General features: G+C 40.1%; 2 protein-coding genes across 2 annotated transcripts in view; both read left to right on the forward strand.

The window, feature by feature from the left end:
* KIAA1549 (KIAA1549 ortholog) overlaps positions 1–12665 on the forward strand; it is a 175790-nt gene extending 163125 nt beyond the window's left edge. The window contains exons 18-20 of the mRNA XM_067536032.1: positions 2065–2210; positions 4255–4409; positions 9012–12665. Coding sequence (XP_067392133.1) covers positions 2065–2210; positions 4255–4409; positions 9012–9266 — 556 coding nt within the window. The 3' untranslated portion in view covers positions 9267–12665. The remainder of the gene's footprint in view (positions 1–2064; positions 2211–4254; positions 4410–9011) is intronic.
* A 1168-nt stretch (positions 12666–13833) lies between these two features.
* The window catches only part of ATP6V0A4 (ATPase H+ transporting V0 subunit a4), a 64605-nt gene continuing 56490 nt past the window's right edge, over positions 13834–21948 (forward strand). Inside the window, exon 1 of the mRNA XM_067536338.1 lies at positions 13834–14269. The gene's annotated coding sequence lies outside the window, so the exon portion shown is untranslated. The remainder of the gene's footprint in view (positions 14270–21948) is intronic.

Raw genomic sequence — 21948 nt, forward strand, 5'->3', positions numbered from 1 at the left:
AAACCATTCCATTGAAACTAGAGAGGCCAGATGGAAGGCTGGTCTGGAAAATAGAAGCCAGGACTAGAAAGTCTGTCTGATCCAAATTTGGACCAGCAATAGTTAGGTAATGACCCAGCTATCCATTTTGCATCATCTGTCTTGGATCTCTGACGAGTGGTAAAGAGTAGCTAAAACCATCATTTATTAGAATGGGAGGCTTGAGGAGAACAGTTAAACTTGAATTCCTTTCAACTACAAAAAGAGCAGCAGGAATGGGAATACTCACTTCCCCCTCCCCCCAAAAAAAATAATTGCACAAAAATAACACCCTCAGCAGTAATATTGGGAGGATATTGTCTTTGAAAGGAAACAGCTAAAAAATGATTCTAATAGATTATTGATGATAAGGTTCTAGTTTGGTGGTGTAGCCATGAAATACCATCTGAGTGCTTCTCTCACTATTGCACTCATATTGGTCCCCAGATAGGCATTGTTAAATACCTTTCAGACATTCATTTCAACTCCCCATAATGCTGGGAAAGCTGGTTCCAAATCACTTCTCTGGAGCTGCTGAGTGAATAAGCTGGGAACATGTCCGTAGGCGACAGGGAGAGTGTGACAGTTCCAAACAAAAAATGTGACTGTTGAACCCTTCAGAACTCTTTCCTTTAGGGTGTGTACTAAATGACTAATATGCTATATTTTAAATTACTGGTTTCTCTGTATTAGGCTCCACATCCCATGACCAACTTTCTGGGTCATCCAGTCCTCTGAGCCTTTCTTATATAGGTCACTGGTTGAAATGCAGCCCAGGTCAATAGTAGCTTCAGTCAGATACAGACAGATGACTGTTTCGTGGTCCATATTAATGAATGGAATAAAAACATAGGAAACGTAAATAGTCCATTTCCTAGGAAAAAGCTGCTGAGACACCATTGTGATGAGCATAGTATAGAAACTTGGGCCCCAGCCCTGTAAGATGGGTCTCTCTGGGTGCTGTGGACCCATGGGTTCACCCATGTAGAGCTCATTGCAGGATTAAGGGTGTCGTTAAATGGGAGTCCATATCACCGAGAGCACTCTCACAGTGAGCGCTGGTTGGCACTGTGTTGACGCACTCAGCAGAGAAACTGAGAATTTGATGGACAATGGGGAGATCAAGCTAATCCTTAAATGTGATCTCTCCAGCCCAGGGTCGAGGCACATTAGTAAGAGGTGTAGGGAAGTTTTCACTCCGTCCTCCTGGCCTGTAACAGTTTTGTGAATAGGCTTTCCTCTCCAGTGTTGTCAATCTGACCCACTTGATTAATGCTAAGTCACTTTATAGTACCCTTGGTAAACAGTCATGGAGTTTTGATTATCACCATAGGTGGAGACTGCCTTTGAATAATCAGGCTGCAGGAAATAGTAATGTTAAGGTACCTCCTCCTCTTCACCTGTGTCATGACACAACACCATATGGCGTGATGTATCGTATGTAATCACAGGATGCGTGAAAATTTCCAGAGCTCAGCACAAAAAATATGCATGACACTTAGGGAAATACTCCTAAACCAAATGGTATCTCTGTTTGCCAAATACACTTTAAATGTTGCAGTTTTCTCTGGTTGATTTAGAGCTAAGCGACATTTGTCGGTAGTTTTTGACAGGTGTGAAATTAACCCCTATGTTAAACAGGTGTGCTTCTACTGAAGTCAGTGAAAAGTGAGATGAACCTGAATTAGTTAGTAGTGAATTTGACTCTGTATCTCTTGGTCTCTGCTTGGTTTTGAGGTAGTAGGGGTGATGGTTTCCCACAGGGGAAAAGTAAATCTTTCTTCTTCTCAAGCCCTTCTCAGTGCATAGAAGCCTCCCCGATATATGAAAATGCTTGTGTTTAAACTCCTGTGTGACAGTCCTTGTACAAGCCTATTCTTATGAAGTGCACATGATGAAAGAGGATTGCAGTAATGAAGTTTACTTCTTTTTGTAGTTGCTAAGATAAAATATGCATGAGTGATCATAATAGGGTTAAGAATAAGGGACAAGTGTAAATATTTTCACAGTGTCAGTCAGCGTGATCTTATGTTGCTCTACCAACAGACAAAGCTTTGGCCCAGGTTTCCTTCAACCTGCAGAGTTAATGCATCCAGATCAGCAACAATCTGATGTTCAGTTTTCCTCCAGGGGGATATACCCAGAAGAAATGCCATCGGTGGCACGGCCACGACCAGTTGGAAGCACTGCAGGTACTTTGGGTTTATACTGAACATATACTGGAATATTACATCTTTTTCAAATATGTTTCTTAGACAGTTGTCACATTAAAAGTCATATTTTGTCATCAGATGGTTGTAGGGTGATCAGATAGCAAGTGTGAAAAATCGGGACAAGCAGTGCGGGGGTAATAGGGCTCTATGTAAGAGAGAGCCCCTAATATCAGAACTGTCCCTGTAAAATTGGGACATCTGGTCACCCTAGATGGTACACTCCAAACTTAGATTTTGTTTTCACTGCCAACTAGCTATTGCCAACTATCCCCCTCTAAAATTCTAGTGGAGACAGGGCACTGTAGTTTTACCACAAGTTTGCGAGGCAAGGTTATCACTATACCCATGCCTGAGCCTAGCTGCCTCATGGTAAAAGCTACAGTGCTTTGTCTCCATTAGAAGTTTTCAGTGGGATAGCTAATGTGCACTAGATATCCTGTGGTTTAAAACACCCTTTTTTGTAATGAAAAGACAGCCTTAGACTAGGAAATAACTGCTGCATTTCAAAGACAGTTCAGTGAATGTTGACTTTTCACAGGAGATTGCGGTATATCCTTTGTGGTAAATTAAATGGTAAATGATGCCTGCTGGAGAAGTCTGAATAACATTCTATTCAGAAAAATGTTGCCTATTTATTTCTTAGTAGGGACAGTTGCATAAAAGCAGGATCTTTTGGTATCTGAAGGTTCTATCTATTTTCTGCTGTCCCACATGAAATCATCTTCCCTGAGTGTGAGACAATTTCCGTAGCAAACAAGGTTCTAACTTCACATTAAAAACAACGAGAGTTCGGTGGCACTTTAAAGACTAACAAATTTAATTTTAGCAGGCATAAGCTTTCGTGAGGCTCAGCTCACTTCGTCAGATGCACGAAAGCTTATGCCTGCTAAAATTAAATTTGTTAGTCTTTAAAGTGCCACCGAACTCTCGTTGTTTTTGCTGTATACAGACTAACATGGCTACTCCCCTGGATAACTTCACATTGCATTTTAGTGGCAGGTGCTGATGAAGTCATAAGAAACGAAGATTCTGCTCTCATGTAAATGTCGCTGTTAACTTTCTCCCAAAAGAGAAGGAATTAAATTACTGAAAATAGAGGTGTGCTCAAGAGTTTCTAACTTAGACTTATTTATTTTAAGGAAAAAAGAGTAAAGTAAATATTATATGCAAGTTAGGTAACTTATCTATGTGCTCCCCATTCAGTCATAATTAAAGTGTCGACAACTCCTGTTTTTCAAAGTTTTCAATGAGGTATCTGCGGATCTTTAAAGTACACTTCTAATGTATTTACAGAAAGTTTGTATCCCATCATAAGAGAAAATCTGGGGAAAAGTAAACTTGGTATGTTGCAAAACGTTTCTGTTGCAATAAATGATAGCAACTCTCCTGGCATTCAGTAGAAAGCATTGGGAAGGGAGTGAATTTAGGTTCCAAGATGAGTTAATAAAAGAAGTAAACTGTGCACTGACCTTTCCATTGGTTAATGTCAGTACTGTTTAATCTTTAGCCACAAAGTAAAGCTGGAAAAAACCATATACAGGTATAGCCCTTCATGTTGTGGCTCTGAGGGATGGAACAGAGAACTGTGTACGGATTTAGGTCCTTGCTGGTGCAATGTAGGTAGATATGTCAGTGCAATAGCAAATATTTTCTCTTTACTGTCAGGTCACTAGCACTTAAAATTGCAAGGGCTTTCTATAGTCTTTGTTTTAATGACTGGCAAAAACATGAGATGTACATTCAATGTCTGATGTGCATGTCTGCGCAACATTTTCCGTCAATGAAAGGCAATGAAAAACACCGAATTTTGAGTGAGCTGCACCAAACAAAAATGGTTTTCCCCTTTTCCACTCTGCATTGGTATCCTTCTCTTTGCTGATCCTGATTAGTGCATTAAACAAAAACTAAGCTTCTTTTTCTTCTTGCCTCCCAACCCCCAAAAGGTTTGTGTTCGCTTTTTGTCATTTGTCTGCCCTGCAAACTTACTGTATATAAAGATGAAAAACCAATATTTGCTTTTAAGGTTCTCAGATACAGCACCTCACTCAGGTGGGAATTGCTAGCAGAATCGGAGCCCAACAAGTGGAGATTCCCTCAGTCAGAGCAGGGCATGGCCAGCCGGGGGGACCAGGGTGGCCCCAGTATCGTGGAGAGGATGAATATGCTAGGAGAGATGCAGTGAGTACTGTGTTTCACATTTGAATCGTTTCTGAAGCAGTGACATGTTCAATTTTTGCCTTCATTGCTCTTTGGAATTTCTTCCAAGGATTCTTTCACTTGCTTTTCTGACCTCCTTCACTTGCTCTTCCAACCTCTTTTGCTTGCTGTTCTTTCACTTCCACTTCTCTAACCTCTTTCACTCACTCTTCCCTAACCGCTTCCTCCCTCAAGGCCTTCAACCACTGTATTCTGGTTACAGTACTCCACTTCCACCTCTGAGTTCCAGCAAAGGTAGAGTTGGCCCTCCATGCACTTCTTTAATTTGAGATAATTGTAGGTAGAAAGCACTGAGGTAAATGGCCCAGGTTCTCAGCTGGTGTGCATTGGCACAGCTCCATTACTTCTATGGAGCTGCACCAGTTCACGCGGGCAGAGAATCTGGGTACTCAATGTAGAATTAGAGGTGTAGTGTATAGCAGTAGAGATATTTCTAGACAAGGTGTTTTCCTTTCACCTGTCAACAACATATCTCGTAATTACACTACCTATTCTACCGGACATGCACCATGATTTGACATTCTTGTGAATACTGCTTCCAGAAGATGGAATTTCTGATTAATCCATAAGTGTTGTGATGTTTCAGCCACTGTATTGTCTTTCTCAGGAAAGATGCAGCTACCCACCAGCTGTGTTTCATGCACTTGGTCTTTAAACCATTCCTCTACCCGTACTGACCTATGCCAGCTTTTTTGTAGTACCCTTTTGGAGATAACCCCTTTATGCTCTTGCTTTCGGCCCCACGTTCAAGTTGTCATCTCTATTCAAGTTCGTCATCCTCTGAGGAAGGAGGAAGAGAATTTCTTCCCTTTGTGTATTTCCAGCAGCATTTGTTCCCATTAACAATCACCACTATCTACATTCCATGTTGTCTTAAAATAGGTGTATTTAATAAAAATACTGAGAGACTCAACAAAAACAAAATTAAGCAGGATTGGGGCCTGATTCTCGCAGGTGCTGAGCACCCCTGATTATCTTCAGTTGGAGTTGTGGGTGTTCAGACAGAATGTAAATATGACTGTTCTCATACTATGAAAAACATAGCTAACGAGACCAAATGGTCTGTCTGCCTCATGTAGCTAGATATTTGTACTCCTGTTCCATGCTTAAGATTGTAGTATCCAAGTAACTCATTACATTCTGGTCAGGATAAACATCTTAATGCTTGTTTACAGCTAGACCCGCACTCAGCTGAGAGATATTACAGTCTCTGTTGCAAGCCTCTTCCGGTGGCATCAAAGGGTCAGTGTTGGTTGTCAGCTCTCATAATTTGTCCTAGGCAGTTCAAGTGACTTTATTTCTCTAAGTCTGCAGGGCTTTTTTCTCAAGTGCATGGGGAACATGACGACATTATTATTTTATTACTTGTATCACACTATTGGTCAGACTTCAGTCAGGATCAAAGCCCCATTTTGCAAGATGCCATGTAAACAGTTGTTTGCTTCAGACATCAGTACCTATGTCATACACCAATTGGTTCTCAGCCTGCAAGCCGCTTGCAGCCCAGCCAGCACACATCTGCGGCACATGTGACATCCTCAGGGCCGTACACGTAGCATATATATTGTGTGGATGTGCATAACACGCAGAGAGCTGCATGTGTGGCCCATAAGAGGTTGAGAACCACTCTCAGATACTCTTCCAGTGTTATCTGTATATTGCCATATATTTCATTACATTAATTTTTCCTTGATAGGCAGTCTCTTCATTTTTTCTCATCGGTTATCTGGATGGTTAGGAAGCATTTCAAAGCTTCTGGACCCATTTTAAGGGATTTTATTTCCCTTATTTTCAGTTAAGACATCTTATTACCATTTCAAATAGGCACACAGAGCTTCAGTGTGGTTTCAGCAAACATCCTCTCTTGTAGTGCCCTAATCTGACAGCTTCCTGTAACAGAAAGGAAGTTGGTTCTATTGTATCTTCATAGACTCATTTCTTTTACTAGCTCAGAAATTCACAATTCTCCTTTTTCAAAAGATGACATCTGAAGGTGTTAAAGTTTTCTTTGTTACGATCACATTCCTCAGGTGTCATACTTGGGACCCTTTCACCAACACTCTTCAGGTTCTCTCTTTCTCTCCACACGCGCACACACTCTCTCTCTCTCTCTCATTTGGGTTCTTACCTCTAGTTCCCATTCCTATGATGGACTCTATTACCTTACCTCTAGTTCTCACAGTCTGCACTCTCAGATTTTCTCTGGAATATGCTAAAATATGAGTCCTCAGTCTTGCTTCCTGACCCAAAATCAGCAAGCAGGTCACTGCACTTCACCTTACCCTTCCACTAAGCTGATCCAAGGAGGCCTGATCCAGTCTCCTTTGAAGTCAAAGGGAGGCTTTCCATTGACTTCAGAGGGATTTGAATAGCTAGAACAAGTTTATAATATTTCCTTTTGGAGACAGTAAAATACTACATTCAAAAATACAGCCATCACTGACACTCTGTCTGTATCAAAATAGAGTATATTATGAAGGAGGAAAGAATTCTAACAGAGCAAACGTAAGTAAAATAGGATCAATACTTAACAGCAGTACATGTTACTTTGATACATATAGGTAAGGTAGTAAACATCTGTTTTGATAAGAAAAGTAAAGAATAGTAGACTCAAACTACTTGCAGAAATGCCTTTTTATTGATAGACCATCTTCAACTGGTTGTTATAATCCATCTTATTGGTAGCATTGTGAGCTGGTATGTCTCAGTTTTAACAGCCTCAGACCTGTTTAACAATCTGATATCAACTGCAAGCACAACAGTAGCCACTTGTGTTTTTAATGAGATATTAAATATCATCCAGGCAGCTGGATATTACATATCCATCCATCGACAACGATGGTCACAAATGTTCTCTTCTACTTCCACTAAGAAACCATTCCTGTAGTATTGAATGTGTTTTACTACATAGGAAGCTGAATTATATAGTGCCTTCTAATGTTAATGTACTCTGAACATAGCTTAATTTGCTGGTAAAACCTTAGTGTCAAAAGGAGTTTTTTTTGTTTGTTTGTTTTTTTCAATTGGGACCAAAGAACCTGTCCCTTTTCAATATAGAATTAGACTATCTGTCAGGTCTGCTAAACAAAGACTGCAGGTAAGAATTATTTGAATGCATTTGACAGAGGTGCCTCTATTTTGAAAATTCAAAGCAGCTATTCATTTCTTTCCGGTAACTGAAATTGTTTCCTTCTCACAAGCAAGATGAGATACCACAGAAATAAAAACAAAAAACCCTTCTTTATCCAGCACATATCCTTCCTTTTTCCTCTCAAATCTCCTTTTCCAAAAAATAGCTGTACTATACCTGAGCTGAGCAAGGTAACATCCTACATACTATGGGGATGACTGATTTCAAGGTTCTGTCTTTTTTAACAAAAATCCCAAGCCTGTTCTTTAGTCATAGTCCATTACTAGTTTCAATTGCTTTGCTAGATTTCTGCATTCACAGATGAGAGCCATTAAAAAAGACTACAGAGAAGTTACTAATTTGCTTACTGAATACAGTTTCCTTCACTAGAGTCCCCTGTATTCCTCCTCCCACTTAAACTAAGATCTTCTTTTGTTTCTTAACCAAATAGTACTAGGGAACAAAAACAGCATGTATCCCTTGTTAACTTGGGACAGGTAGGTCCCATGCCAAGGCAATGTTTCTGAAACTGTGAAGCTCAAACAACTCTAGAAAATGGAAAAATGAAATCTTTCTTGCTGAGTCTTTCTCCTACTTCTGCTTTTACGGATTGGGACCCTATTGGTTTCGACACTGTCCAAACACATTGTGACAGTCCCTGCCCTGAAGAGTGAATAGTCTGAATAGACAAGTCAGAAGAGCGTGGGGAAAGGGAAGTAGCATTATCCCCATTTTACCGATAATAGGGGGAACTGAAGCACAGTGAGATTGAGTGACTGAAACTGTGAAGCTCAAACAACTCTAGAAAATGGAAAAATGAAATCTTTCTTGCTGAGTCTTTCTCCTACTTCTGCTTTTACGGATTGGGACCCTATTGGTTTCGACACTGTCCAAACACATTGTGACAGTCCCTGCCCTGAAGAGTGAATAGTCTGAATAGACAAGTCAGAAGAGCGTGGGGAAAGGGAAGTAGCATTATCCCCATTTTACCGATAATAGGGGGAACTGAAGCACAGTGAGATTGAGTGACTTGCCCAAGGCCCCACAGAAAGCTAATGACAGAGTAAGGAATTAAACCCAGTTCTGCTGAGTTCCAGTCCCATGCCTTATCCACAAAACCATCCTTCCTGACTTTCTCCCATCATTTCTGTATTTAAACATCAGACGTTAGAAGATGGTCAGATTTCTGAAGACCTTAGAAGAGAATTGGAGAATCCCTGCACTTGGGACAGGCCAGCAATTTATTTGTTTCATGCTTCATAAGCAGATTAACCCATTCACACAGTAGGGAATTAGCAGGGGATAGACGTATCTCCATGCTGCTTTTTCTCTCTTCTCTGCCTTCTCTCTTTCTCCTTTCCTCTCCTTTCTTAAACTCATCATATTTTGAGTAGGAAGAACGATAACTTTTCTCTTTCTTTGCATTTTTCCAGACACATACTCATGGACATCAAGAATATTCCTCCTCACCAGTATTTCAGATGCAAAGGACTTCAGCCAGACAGCCCTCGGCACCACCTGCTCAGCTTCCACACAGCAACCTTCAGGGCCAGGGGCTCTGCTACGCCACCAGTTCTAATGAGGACCTCCAAACTGGTCACTCCTCGGCATCGCTCATAAAAGCAATTAGAGAGGAGCTTCTGCGACTCTCACAGAAACAGACAACAGTGCAGAACTTTCACAGATGATTTGTCAGGCTCTTGCAAATCTGCCAGGTATCTGCTTCCTATGGAAGCAAGATTCAAAGGAAATCAGCAACGTTTTTCTTCTGTCATAAGAGTGAATCTCTACAGCGCTAGAGATTACACATCAGAAAAGAGCAGCAACGGAAGTAGAGAGAGAGAGAGACCTGGGTGGAAGCAGGAATGGGGAAGGCCATAAGTGGTATTGTCATAGCTGGCAGTCCTGCTTAATCTGTTAGCATTACTATGCCCCCTTTGGTTTGAGCTAATGAACAAAATAAAACTTTAGGTTAAAAGCAAACCCTAAACAACACAAAAAAACCTCACCAAGAATAGTAGAAGGTGAGACTCCTTGGAAAGAGGGTAAAGCTTGCCTGTTACTAGCAAGATGGACTGAATTGACATTTGAAGAGCGATTACAAGAATTCTAACCTCTCCAATGTTTTTAGGGAAGTGGCTCATGTTGCTGCTTTGCAAGATTACAAACGATATGAGATCGGAGGCGATGAAGGTGTGATCCAACACAGGAAATCACCTTAATGGTAATAAGAGTGGGACTACTTAGGAAAAAAGGATTTCTGAGCTACTTGTAACAAACCAGAACAATACTTGTTATAGCTCTGTTTTTTTCAAATGGAGCTACTCTCTGAACTCTTCCTCATTTTTCTTCTGGTGCTGAAGCTTCAAGTGTCCCTTCATCTTCATGTTCACAAAATAAAACCATGGCCTTTTTAAACCCAAGAATATAACTGTAGACTCAGTCAGGGTGGGAAAGCAAAATGTTCAAAAAGAAAAGGCTGGATATTTATTTTGTTAAAAATATATTGAAATCTAGATGGGAATTCTTAGACACAGTTGAATTTGGGAGCGTAAGTATGTATGTTTGTCTTCTAAGCACAAATACTTGCATACTATATGCTTTCACAAGGTCAGGGAAAAATATGCTAATCTGAGGTTTGCTATGTGGACAGAAAACAAGCCAACCGGAGTGATACAGGATCACCAGCACTAGTTATAAATTTACCGTAAACCACAGTGTCCATTTGGATCTCAGTCCTATCCAGTGAAACTGAATCTTACAAAAGATAAAACTTGAGACAAAGACATTTAGAGCATTAACATAGGCTTAGATTTGTTGTTTGAGACTGTTACTTTATTTCTATCTGTTCCTACTTTGCCCATGGATGAAGGGGCACAGTAATGATGGTATATGTCCTGGAGCATCTGTCATTATTTTTCCAGAGTTTAATTTACAATTAGCTAGGAGTTTACTAATATTTGGCCATTGCATAATTGTAACCTGCATAATACAAGTGAAAATTCTAACTACATTTTGATTTGTTGAAGTATTTTTATTTTTAACTTGCATTGAATTAAAGATAAAATGATGGCGTAGAGGCAGTTTAAGTTAATATTGGTCAGGAGGTTTAGGAGTCTCAGACTGAGAAAGAGATGTTCTTTAACTACTTGATGCTTGGCATTGGGATTTTCAAACACAGAACCCAAGAGTAGTAAGGAATGGCCTGATGAACTATGGACCACCAAAGGGGTCACCAAGAAGGTGGCTTTGGGGAATATCTTGAGTTTGCCTCATAGAGATACCTTACTTGGCTGATATTTGAATTAGTGTTGGTATACTATGCATCTACAGCATAGTTATGCTTGGGTAGCTCTGAGGCTACCCATGTGTATGTTCTCAATTATAAGACAGAGCTCAATTACCGTAGAGGAAACTGATTCACAATACGGTGAAAATGTAAGCAAAAGAGGACGAACCCTGCATCCCACTTCCTGACACACATGTTAATGTTGTTCAGTGTCACAATCACCAGAATTAGTAGCTGAGGACTGATGAACAGCTGGTTGCTTATTAGCATTGAAAAAGCGTTACCCCGGATCTCAGGAAAAAGGTTACACCTTTGTTGACCCAAGTTCATCAAAAGGGCATCTGAGACAGAGTGAGACACTTAATATATGAGGGCAGTCTAAGTGAAATTCTGAGGTTTTATAATCAATCCCCCAGCCCGTGTTCCAAGCCATCATGACCCCAGGCTGAGATATTGAATTGAATTCTGATGCTTGCATGGTCATGATCAGCATGACCACTGAATTTTTATTTATTTTTTAAAATATTTTAATATAACATTCTTCAAGTTTTACCTTTTGACTTAGTATGTCACATGTCATCCCTGGTGGATGAAGCGTTGGTTTCATACAAAGGTTTGTAAAAGCAAACCCTGTGGATGCTTTAGAGAGAGACTTTCACACTGAAGCTGATTTGAAAAACAAGAGCATTAGCAAGGTGCAAAATGTACTTGGGCCAGTATTTGTATGTTTTGATATTACTGAGGACTGATTTTTTGGGGTGTTTCAATAAAAATTCCCTCCCTTACAGCCCAGATTCTCCTCCTGTAACCTATAATGAAGTCAGATTACTGTGCTTCTGACATCACTCTGCTTACGGTATCATTAATACATTGTGCTGTTAGTATGTTATCATTGATACATTGTGTGATCATGAATATAACATTATGACTTCAATCCAGAAGAACGTGGGCTGGTGGGTGTAAAATCTGTATTAAATGCAAATAACTGTAACCAGCAAATATTGGCAAGAATTATGGAAGAATAGCTCAGAAACGTGTGGGAGGATAGGTGATTTATACCATACCTTCACTGCTGCATATGGAGAAAACATTGGCGTATATCATCACTTTTAAGAGTGAGGGAATATCCACTTCCCAGTTCAAACACTGTGAATAACTTGAGAAAGGTGAATGGATTTAGGTTAGTCTAATAAGTTTTCTGTAGTATGAAAGCCCCTCTTTAAGACCTGTAGAGTTCATAGAGAAGTACAGTAGATGTAAACACATTGCCATAGTACAACCCTCAAACCTGCAAGCTTATCTGCTATTCACAAAAAGGTAGGGTATTTACCATCTCTATACGGTCCTCTGTCTCTCAGTTCTGTTTAAAATCCTCCATGTAAGACACCAAATGTTTCACTCAAAAGAATGGCCGTAACACAAGGGGGTGCTGTACATACTTTCTGCAACTGTTGAATTGCTGCAGATTTAGGTTGTACATGAGCTGCAAGAAAAGAGCACAGTTTGAAATCTGTGTGCCAAGATGTGTATTTCCACTTTGGCATTGGATCATTTGCCTAGATTCTAATCACCTCTATGTTTACCAACCAACTTTAACATTTTTATTCACCTTTAAAAAGGAAACCAGACCATTCTTAATTTTTTTCTCAGAAGAAAAATAGTGGGTTTTGAGATGAGGGAGATTGGTTATCTGGGCCAGCAAGGTATGTGTGTCAATTGTTCTTTTTATAGTACTGTTATGTTATGGCTTTGTGGAAAAACAAAAGGTTAAATTAAAAGTATATGTTAATGAATCTCATCAGTCTCACTGATCACTTGGCAAGTATGTACATGCACAAAAAAGGCAACGTTACCCAAAGCTTACATTTTAATTCCATGGTTATACCATTCTATTCTGTGGAAACCTACAAGCTCTCATGAGCCTTCACAATTTTCCTTGAATTATGTGTATAGTCAGTGGAACGTTTGAAATATAAAAGAAAGAAACTTGTAAAATGAAAAATAAATATTTCTGCATCATAGTCAGAGTGCTGACCATTAGCCTGATTTGATACTTAGTTGTTGAAACTCATTGAAATATTTTAGACCTTCTACACTTGATTTAATTGATCACACTTGGGGATTTCATGTGTTTCCCCTGCTTCCCTAGGATAAAACATAGTTCCTTAGGACATAACACTAATGGTCCAGTGATCATTTCAAAGGTAGTTTCTCTTAGGAAACACTGCAAAGCTGCTGTGACCGTGTGATTGAGAAAAGGGAACGTTGGTGGTCAGATATGCTTCCCAGCAGGAAGTGTTTAAAATCTACACTTCAAGTGAGAGGAGATATTTCGAACACCTGTCCTGTTGCTCCAGAACCAGGGCAGTTAGCAGCAGGGCCTCATATCAAGCATTTGGACGGTGGCAGCTTCACCCAAGATGCTCATTTTTTACTTTTACATTCAGACCAAGACTTTTGAAAATAAGACCCAGAAGTTTTGCTTCTCTGTCCACATTTATTTAGCTGTCTAAGTGTGGATAGGGGAGCATAATTTTAGGCTCCTATTTTTGAAAGTCTTGTTCCCCCGTATCTTGGGCATCTTTTCCCACTTTCTAGTACTTTTTATACTAAAAGTAAAGAGGAAAAGGAGAATATGTACATTAATATCATCAGCTTCTTGACATTCTATGTTCCAGAATCGCTAGATATTAAGGCCTCCAGGAGGGAGGGGAAACCTGAACTAGAAAAGGCGAATTTTCAAAGTGGTTCTATGGTTCGGAAGCATTGAGAGGACTTGCCTACTGGGTCCCTGGTCTCCCCTGTGTGTGCAGAATAGTCTCTGAGGTGCCGTTTGTGTGAGAAAATCAGCAAATCTGTTCCTCGTGTACATCCAGTCAGGTCTTCTTGCTTGAGTGTCAGAAATAAGGGTTTGTTTTATTTTATTTTTTGCTACTTTTTACTCCTTTTTACACTGCAGAACCAGTACAACTCTGGTAGCATGAACTGGATTCTGTTGCTGCTCACATCTCAACAGAATCATTGAGTATAGCTATGCTACAGACAGAAGAGGTTTTTCCATTAACATATTTAATCTCTGTGAGAGGTGGTATCTAGGTCAATGGAAGAACTCCATCTATGCCAAGGGTTAGGGTGACCGACCTGTAGTACAGGTTACAAAATTGCCACAGCCCTCAACAACATAACTAGGTTGATCTAAATTTAAAGTATAGATCAGGCTTGAATTCCAATAGCTGGTCCATTTTCTGCCCCCACCTACACCCGGGCAACGCCTCTGAAAATCATTGGGTTGCATCAATGTGAATGAGGGTTGAATTTGACCCCAGGTCTTTTGTTACTGGTCATGATGCACTAGCCGGAGAACATCCAGTCTGACTTTCAGATCCCAGGGTGAGATTACAGGTAGGTGGAAGTGACTGAGAAACATGGAACGCCACAATGCCTTTTTAAAGAATCGCTTCCCAGAACAGAAGCTCAGTTCTGAGTTCAGAGTTCCGTTGAAGGCCAGCAGACAGAAAAGTGTCTTTAGTTCACATGCTCTGCAACAGCGTGCTAAAGATTTCTGCCTAGACAGCTTGTAGGGCTGCAGTATTTAGTTTCAGTTTTGTGTTGCTTCTTGATGTCCTATTTCCCATTTAAAGCAAATATTTCTCTTGGAATGGCTACACCTCTTTAGTTTGCAGTACATCTTGCTCCATAACTGGAGGTTTATTTTCAGACAACTGCTCCTTATTGCCTTGATCAGTGTGTTTGAATGGATGAAGTGAAGATTGGCTTCAGCTAATGTATGCTAAATCTCTGTGAATATTTCATGTGGGTTTTTTGGTTTCATGTTGTTCTAGGCTTGTGGCTGCTATTGGTAGTTATTTAGAAAAGTTTCAGTGAAACAAGAACCCAGAGAGGGTGGAAAAGAGACGGAGGACTGGGAGTTGTTAGGTTTCCTCTTGAGCAATATTTATGGAACTCCTGTGTCATGTTCCACTGGCCATTTCCTTAAAGTTTTTCCTAACATTTTTGAGCCAAAGATGGATTTGGTTTCTCTGTCAGGCTATTTATTTTTGTGTGTTCTCTGATGTGTATAATTTGAGAGCAATGGCTAAAGATTGCATTCATTTACCATAGAATGAGACCTTACTTTTCCGTATACTGATATATAAAACAGAGTATCATTATATACAGCAATACATTAACCTTGTCCTGGATTTAAAAGGCAGGCCTGAATGAAGTGTGGTTCTGTAGTTAAAAGAAAACATTGAAATAGTAATAAAGCAGGAAATTATTGAACATTGGAAACAGGAAAACAGCAGATGGACTTGTGAATTAAGACACCATCTGTGGCAGCTTAAAAGATGTAGCTTTGTTGTCAAACATTAGACCAATTAAAGGGTTATCAACCACAGATGATTCAGGCACTTACAATAGTGGAATAGCAAACAAACTTCAGGATTGATTGGTCCAGGAGGTATTAAACCATGCAACCCTGATTCAAGTGATACCAGATAAATTAGTAACTGATATTTATATAGCACATTTTATCAAAAGTTCCCAAGGTGTTTGAACATTTATAAAACCATTTGCAAACAGGGATAAGTTGTGTACTCATTGCAGTCTTCCCCCCTCTGTGGTCGAAGGTTGGAACCTTTAAACAACATGTTGCAACTGTTCAGGATACAAAGTGAACTATCCCCTGTTCAGTGCAAACTACAGAGGAGTTTCACCTCATTGGAATTTAGCCAGGAATCTGATGCCAACCATCTTGCTCTGGCGAAAAGTGTAGTAGGATTTTTAGTGACCACAAGTGTTTTTAAAGGTATTTGTTTGTCTCAGAAAGAAAGCATCTCCAGCAACACAGTTGGGAGAGAAGAACACCACTTCCTGAAATCACCATTACCACTTCCTGCTGCATTCTAAGGTGGTATTTCAGAAGTTTTCAGCACTAGCTTAACTGTACTGCTTCTGAAACCAATGGGAGTTTTAACATTGACTTAAATGGGAGCAGAGTTTAAACAAGTGTGCTGCGTGCTTTATTTGCCCATGGAGATCTCTTATCCTTAGTACTGCCCACGCTCAGGCCTCCTTAGCTTTTGAGATATGACAGAATGGTAGCTGGAGTGGTAAAGCTTATCTGAAATTTTGCACTGTTACTAATCAACTGAATATTAAAACTTACCCTTGTTTTTGCTCCTATACACTTAACATAATGGGTTACACTTAACACATAATGGGTGTTTTAGTTACGCTACCCTGTCAGAGAAGTTGAATCTGTGTCTCTGTTAGTTGATGCAATGTGCATGAACTTTGGTAAGAGTTAAGTGAGAAATGAGACAAAGTATGGTGATACAGTGCATAATGTAGTAGGTGTATAGGGGCTGATGTGTAATAACCTCCATTAATTAGCATTCTTCAGCAGATTGCAGAACAATTAGAACTGAATGAATTTGATAGATGGTTCCTGACTAATCAGCACGTGATTTGTTGTCTAACTCCTTCGGCTTAGATGGGGGACTATCCCAGTGCTTTAAGTACTCTTGTACCTTCACTATGGACTTCATCCAACAGATGATCTCTGGGTCAGGCCTTGAATGCTGAATGTCCGATAGGAGCAAATGAGAGCTATGTAGTGAACAGCATTTGAGTCTCTGCTATTGCTTTTTTGATTCTGATGTTAAATTGCAGCCTTGATGATGGTGGAAACAGGGTACCTCTGCCACAGTACAATGAAACTGCAACCCACTACGACAAAATTTCAGATGTAGGCCTTTTAAGTTAAGCACCTAAATAAGTGGTCTGGTTTTCAGAGTTGAAGATTCGTGGAAGCCACTTCTGTTTAGCTGCCTACGTTTGGATTTAGGTGTAAATTTTATAAACCACCATAGGAAAATTTTGGTTCTTTGGCTTAGAATGAATGTATGGGAGCTTAGGAGGACCCTGTCTGAGCTGCTGATTCACTACATGACCTAGTGATGCCTCAGTCAGCTTATGATGAACACTGACTAAGTGCCTGATTGCCATTGCTCTGCGCCTTGTGTAGTCATTTATACCAGTGCAAGTGGGCTTAAGATGCTACCAGGTCAGAATGGATGAGTTTTATACCTGCTTTTCACTGGTGTAAATGACTACACCAGGCAAAGAACAGTGGAGAATCAGGCCCTGAAATCTGCCTGATGGCTCACTTTTGCAGGGCAAATTAGTAAATTATTATCCCTGATAATCAGGAAGATACTGGGGCAAAAATGTAGTTGGGTGCTTATTCTGTCAGTTCTTCTAGAAAGGATTGAGAAAAGGGAGGTGCTAATGATGTGGGAGATGCATACGTTTTATTTCATACTAAAAACTTTAATTCTTGCCATTCAATCTACTAAGAATTCCCAGCTGCTGTGAAATGCCCTGGAAGGCTCAAGTGTCGATATTTTGTGTGTCCGCCAGCAATAAAATAACAACACTTAGCATTTATAAGGTGCTTTATATCTTCAGAAAGTTTACAAACGTTAACAAAGGAAAGTGAAATTTAATAGCTTTATTGATTTGCGCTAAGGTACTCTATGCATGCTGATGAAGAGAAGTGTCTTATATACGTAACTATTCCCCCTCCTCCACACATCCCCTCTCCCCCGCAAAATAAAGTGTCCCAATTTTTCACACTTCCTATCTGGTCACCCTACCTATGAGTCAGGGATCCTCAACTGATGTCTTTGTGTGGACCACATATTGACAGAGTGCTTCATACACACCTCCCTTCACATTCACTATCATGTGGACCACCTCCACTTCCCACTCATGACTGCCTGACATTCTGGCGTCACATGGTAATGTAATATTAAGAAATTATTTGGCTGAATGTTTAGCTGTTATTAATTTGACCTAATAGCTAGAGACTAGGAAGGGCCAGCATCATGTGACCAATCAACTCTCCATGCAACGCTAGTCATTCATAGACCAAAGGTTGAGAATCAAATAATGTGGTGTGTAATGTGGTTTATTTTAGACAAGGAAATTGGAAGCACCACTAACACAGAAATATCTTATGCTAAAAAGCCAGGGGAGGGGAAAGAACTGTTGTGTAAAGTGTGGTCATCAGAGAAGAAAGATTATCTTATGACAATATAAACTAAGAAGTGATTAAAATGGCATGTTTTCCTCTAGGAAGCTAGAAGGGGAGGTTCACAAGTCTTTTCAGTTGTCACAACAAATACTGATTGCACCGATGGGGTGGAGAACTGGAGAAAAGAGCATAGAGCCTTGGGTAAGAAGGAAATAGTAGAAGTTTCAAAAGAGACTACGAGACATGGAGATGACCAAAAGGTTTGGACGGGGAGGTGGTCATGAAGCATGGGGGTGGAAGGAAAGAATTATGAAGGGGACACAAGGTTGAAGGTAGAATGAGATATGTCTGTCATTAAAAAAATATATCACCAATATGTCGCAATTATAGAGATTTATGTGTTTAAAGTGCTGTGCAAATCTTACATAGTGAATACCAAAGTGTTAAGGGGAAACCAAGATCAGAAGGGAGAGAGAGAAACAAGAGTAGTGACCAGAATAAGAGGAAAAAGGCAGCGAAAGGCATTGAAGAGGATTTATTATATAATCCATCCATAGTCTCCAAAGGGTTAACTTCAAAATGCCCAGACTGACTGCTTAAATAAGGCTATGTCTATACTAGAGAGTTTATATCAGTACAGCTGTACCGATGCAGCTGCTCTGGTGTAAGATCTCTCATGTAGCCACTCTATGCTGATGGGAGAGAGCTCTCCTGTCAACGTAATTAAACCACCCCCAACAAGCAGCAGTAGCCATGTCAGCAGAGTGCTGTCCACACCGGTGCTTCTGTCGGTGTATCTTATGTCGCTCAGGGGCGTGTTTTTTCACACCCCTGACTGACAGAAGTTATACTAACAAAAGTGATAGGGTAGACATAGAATAGAATGAGGCTATTTTTGAAAAGAACCAAATTGCAATAGCATCTGAAAAGCCCATGTACTCTCTCTAGCAACTAGATCTAAATTATTTTGCAAGGTGTCCCTGGTTTCTGTGGTGCTCTGATGTGGCAATCTCCAGCTTCTATGGCACCTTTTGGTAAGTATAAAAATGGAGGCTTCTTTTGATTAAATACAATGTGTCGCATTTGTTGTTGATTTCGTTTACACTGCCCCTAGATTTTCAATGTGCTGCCGATATTTTTATGGCGAATACTGCTCGTATAACTGATGTTGGTAGAGGCTGAAAAGTGAAGATTTCCACAATTGAGGAGGGGGCAGTTTGAACTTTCAGAGTGTGGGACAGCATGGGAGATGCTGAGTTTTGACACTTGAGGAAGCATTTTAGCTTTGTTGGCCTGTGGATGGATTTCTTCTTTCCCTCCCTCTTTGCTTCGGCGTGTCTACAGTATAAGTACTACAGCGCTGTCTACATTGGGGCTTAGGTTGGCATAACTACATCTCTGAGGGGAATTGAATTTTTCACACCACTGAGCGATGTAACGAGGTTGACCTTAGTTTTAGGTGTAAACCAAACCTCGGAGGTGACTAAATATGACTTCTGAGGCGGAAGTTGCATTTTTTTTCATACCAGCAACATCTAGCAGCCGCTGCCTCTATATTTGCTGTTGCATCCAACAAAAATGAGTTAGCTGGATGTTTCTTTTAAAATGATCAGCAGTGAAATCCTGATACTTTATTGCTAACTACTAAATCAACCTTACTAGGTTTCAGAGTTGACACCCCACTTAGATGAAGGGGAAATTCACACTTCTTACAGCTAGTGTCTCAAGCTGTTTGCAGGCTCAGGAAGACAGTACTGCATTGTTTACACTGTCACATTTGGAAGGTTATCATTGTGACGTAAGGGCTGGAAACTTAGTCCTTTTAAAGTGAAATTTTAGATTCCAGTTCACATCCGCAGCAAGAGGTGAATTCTGTGGCAGATGCTGAGACCATCAAATCATGGAATACGTGAGGTCTTCAGCCTATAGTTCTGAGCATAATCATTGTGGCCTCCCAGGAATGCCTGGTATTTAATGTCCTTGGTTATAATGGGAGTAATTAATTTATACTTTTTTAATGAAATCTTAATACTTAACTTCTTTGAATTTAAAAAACAAACAAACAAACAAAAAAATAGCTCTTAAAGTCCCAGTGCAGATCATCTTTTCTTATGAAGTTAGCCTCTATCTTCATTCTGTACATTAGGTGCATGTAGGGAAGCTCTAGTGCTCGCCAGCTTTCATCCCCCTGGTGATCTCGTAAAGTGCAATTGATTAATGTGTAGCCTGTTCAGTAAAATCCCAAAGAACAGCCTCTTGATAGAAACCGTGAGTGAGCAGTGTGAATAATTACCAGAACAATGGTATCTAGAATGATGAGGAGTCACGCATGAAGTGCTAATCAGTTTAGCCTCCAGTTAAGGAATAAGGAAAAACACTCATCAGATGTGGTTGGATTTATTGTATTTCAGAGGAAGTTAATGGATTTACCCCAGAATCGTGTGTTGCTACTGATGCTCATTTATTTCAATAGTATTTGTTGGTAATAGAAAAGCTAATCAGCTGCAAGCTTCCTGCTGATCTATTCAGCTATTAAGATGCATAGAACTCTTGTTATATTTAAGCTAATGGTAACTTTACTGGATATTACCTCCCTCTTTATAGGCACTACATCTCATGCCTGGAATTTAGAATCTTGTTACTCTAGTCTAAAGCAAATAATAATAAGTCTGCTGGTTTGACCAACAATGTTAGGATTCACACTGGGCTTACTGAATGATACTTACCTGTCTTACCATCCAACTTCAACCATTTTGGCCTTTTCTCCGTTCTGAATGCCAGCACTGAATTACATGAGTTGGACTACATGTCTTCCCCATCTCTATCTTTCTGCCAGGGCAAGGTTGGAGGAGAGGAAGGGGATCAGGAACGGTCAGCATGGGTTTACCAAAAGCAAGTCAGGCCTGACCAGCCTGATTGCCTTCCATGATGAGATGACTGGCTCTGTGCATGCGGAGAAAGCAGTGGATGTGACATATCTTGACTTTGCTTTTGATACGGTCTCTCACAGTGTTCTTGCCAGCAAGTTACAGAAGGATGGGTTAGATGAATGAATGAAGGTGGATAGAAAGCTGGCTAGATCATAAAGATTATAAAGCCCTAAAGTCTTTTGTTTTACACTTTCTGTGACTGCTGTCTAACTGTTGAAATCCTATTTCTAGAAGACCAGTTGACTACTTGCTTTTTTTGTGAGTAGATTTTACATGGTGCTTCTCTCTCGCAACACGTGACATCGTTGCAAAATATAACACATACCTCAGTGACCTTCTCTGTTTTTTGAAGAGTTTTAATTCCATTGTAACTTGGGTCTATGAAGTTGTTTGCACTGGTGGCCTGGGAGCTTTTTGGATACTGCTACTTCTTCTAAGGACCCCCGGGCATAGTGATGATGGTAGTATTCTATTCATGACATACATAGACAGGACTACATTTTCATTAAGGGCCTGATCCAAAGCCCACTGTAGTCTGAATGACTCAACTGAAAGGCTAGGGATCCAACCTCAAATGGGTATTTAAAATCATATGCTGTATTGTGTAGTTATCTCTTGGCAATGTCAAATTCAAGGGGTTTATGCAGCTTGCAAACAAAGCCCTTGTACTACGTAAGAAATGTACCCGTGAATGGGGTCGGAATTTATATCCATGTTACCACAAAAATTCTAAATCGTTAACTTAGTAAATATAATTCAGACCTGCATCTTGCTGGGGCTGGGAGGCTGTTGCCACCAAGACACTGGGGCATAAAGTGTGTTTTATAGTGGAATCGCACCATATCAAGAGCCATGATTTTTCTCCAAACTTAGTCACAGATAATGAAAGAACTGTAAATATAGCCCATCAGAAATTGTAGCTTCCAGCAGCCGCTGATCTATTTCTAATCTGGAGAACAATCTCCTTAAAACTGACTCTAGAAAGAGTTCTGCAGCAGGTGGATACTAGGCAACCTGTGGTGTTTTTTCAATATACATCATGCTGCTGTCAGACCAATACACAACTTTCCACTATTAAAATAATAAATCAGGACAAAACCATTGTGTAT

This window comes from Emydura macquarii, unplaced genomic scaffold (assembly GCF_026122565.2).
Source record: "Emydura macquarii macquarii isolate MOO-44397 ecotype Brisbane River unplaced genomic scaffold, CSIRO-AGI_Emac_v2 contig_3530, whole genome shotgun sequence".
In the NCBI taxonomy this organism is placed as follows: Eukaryota; Metazoa; Chordata; order Testudines; family Chelidae; genus Emydura; species Emydura macquarii.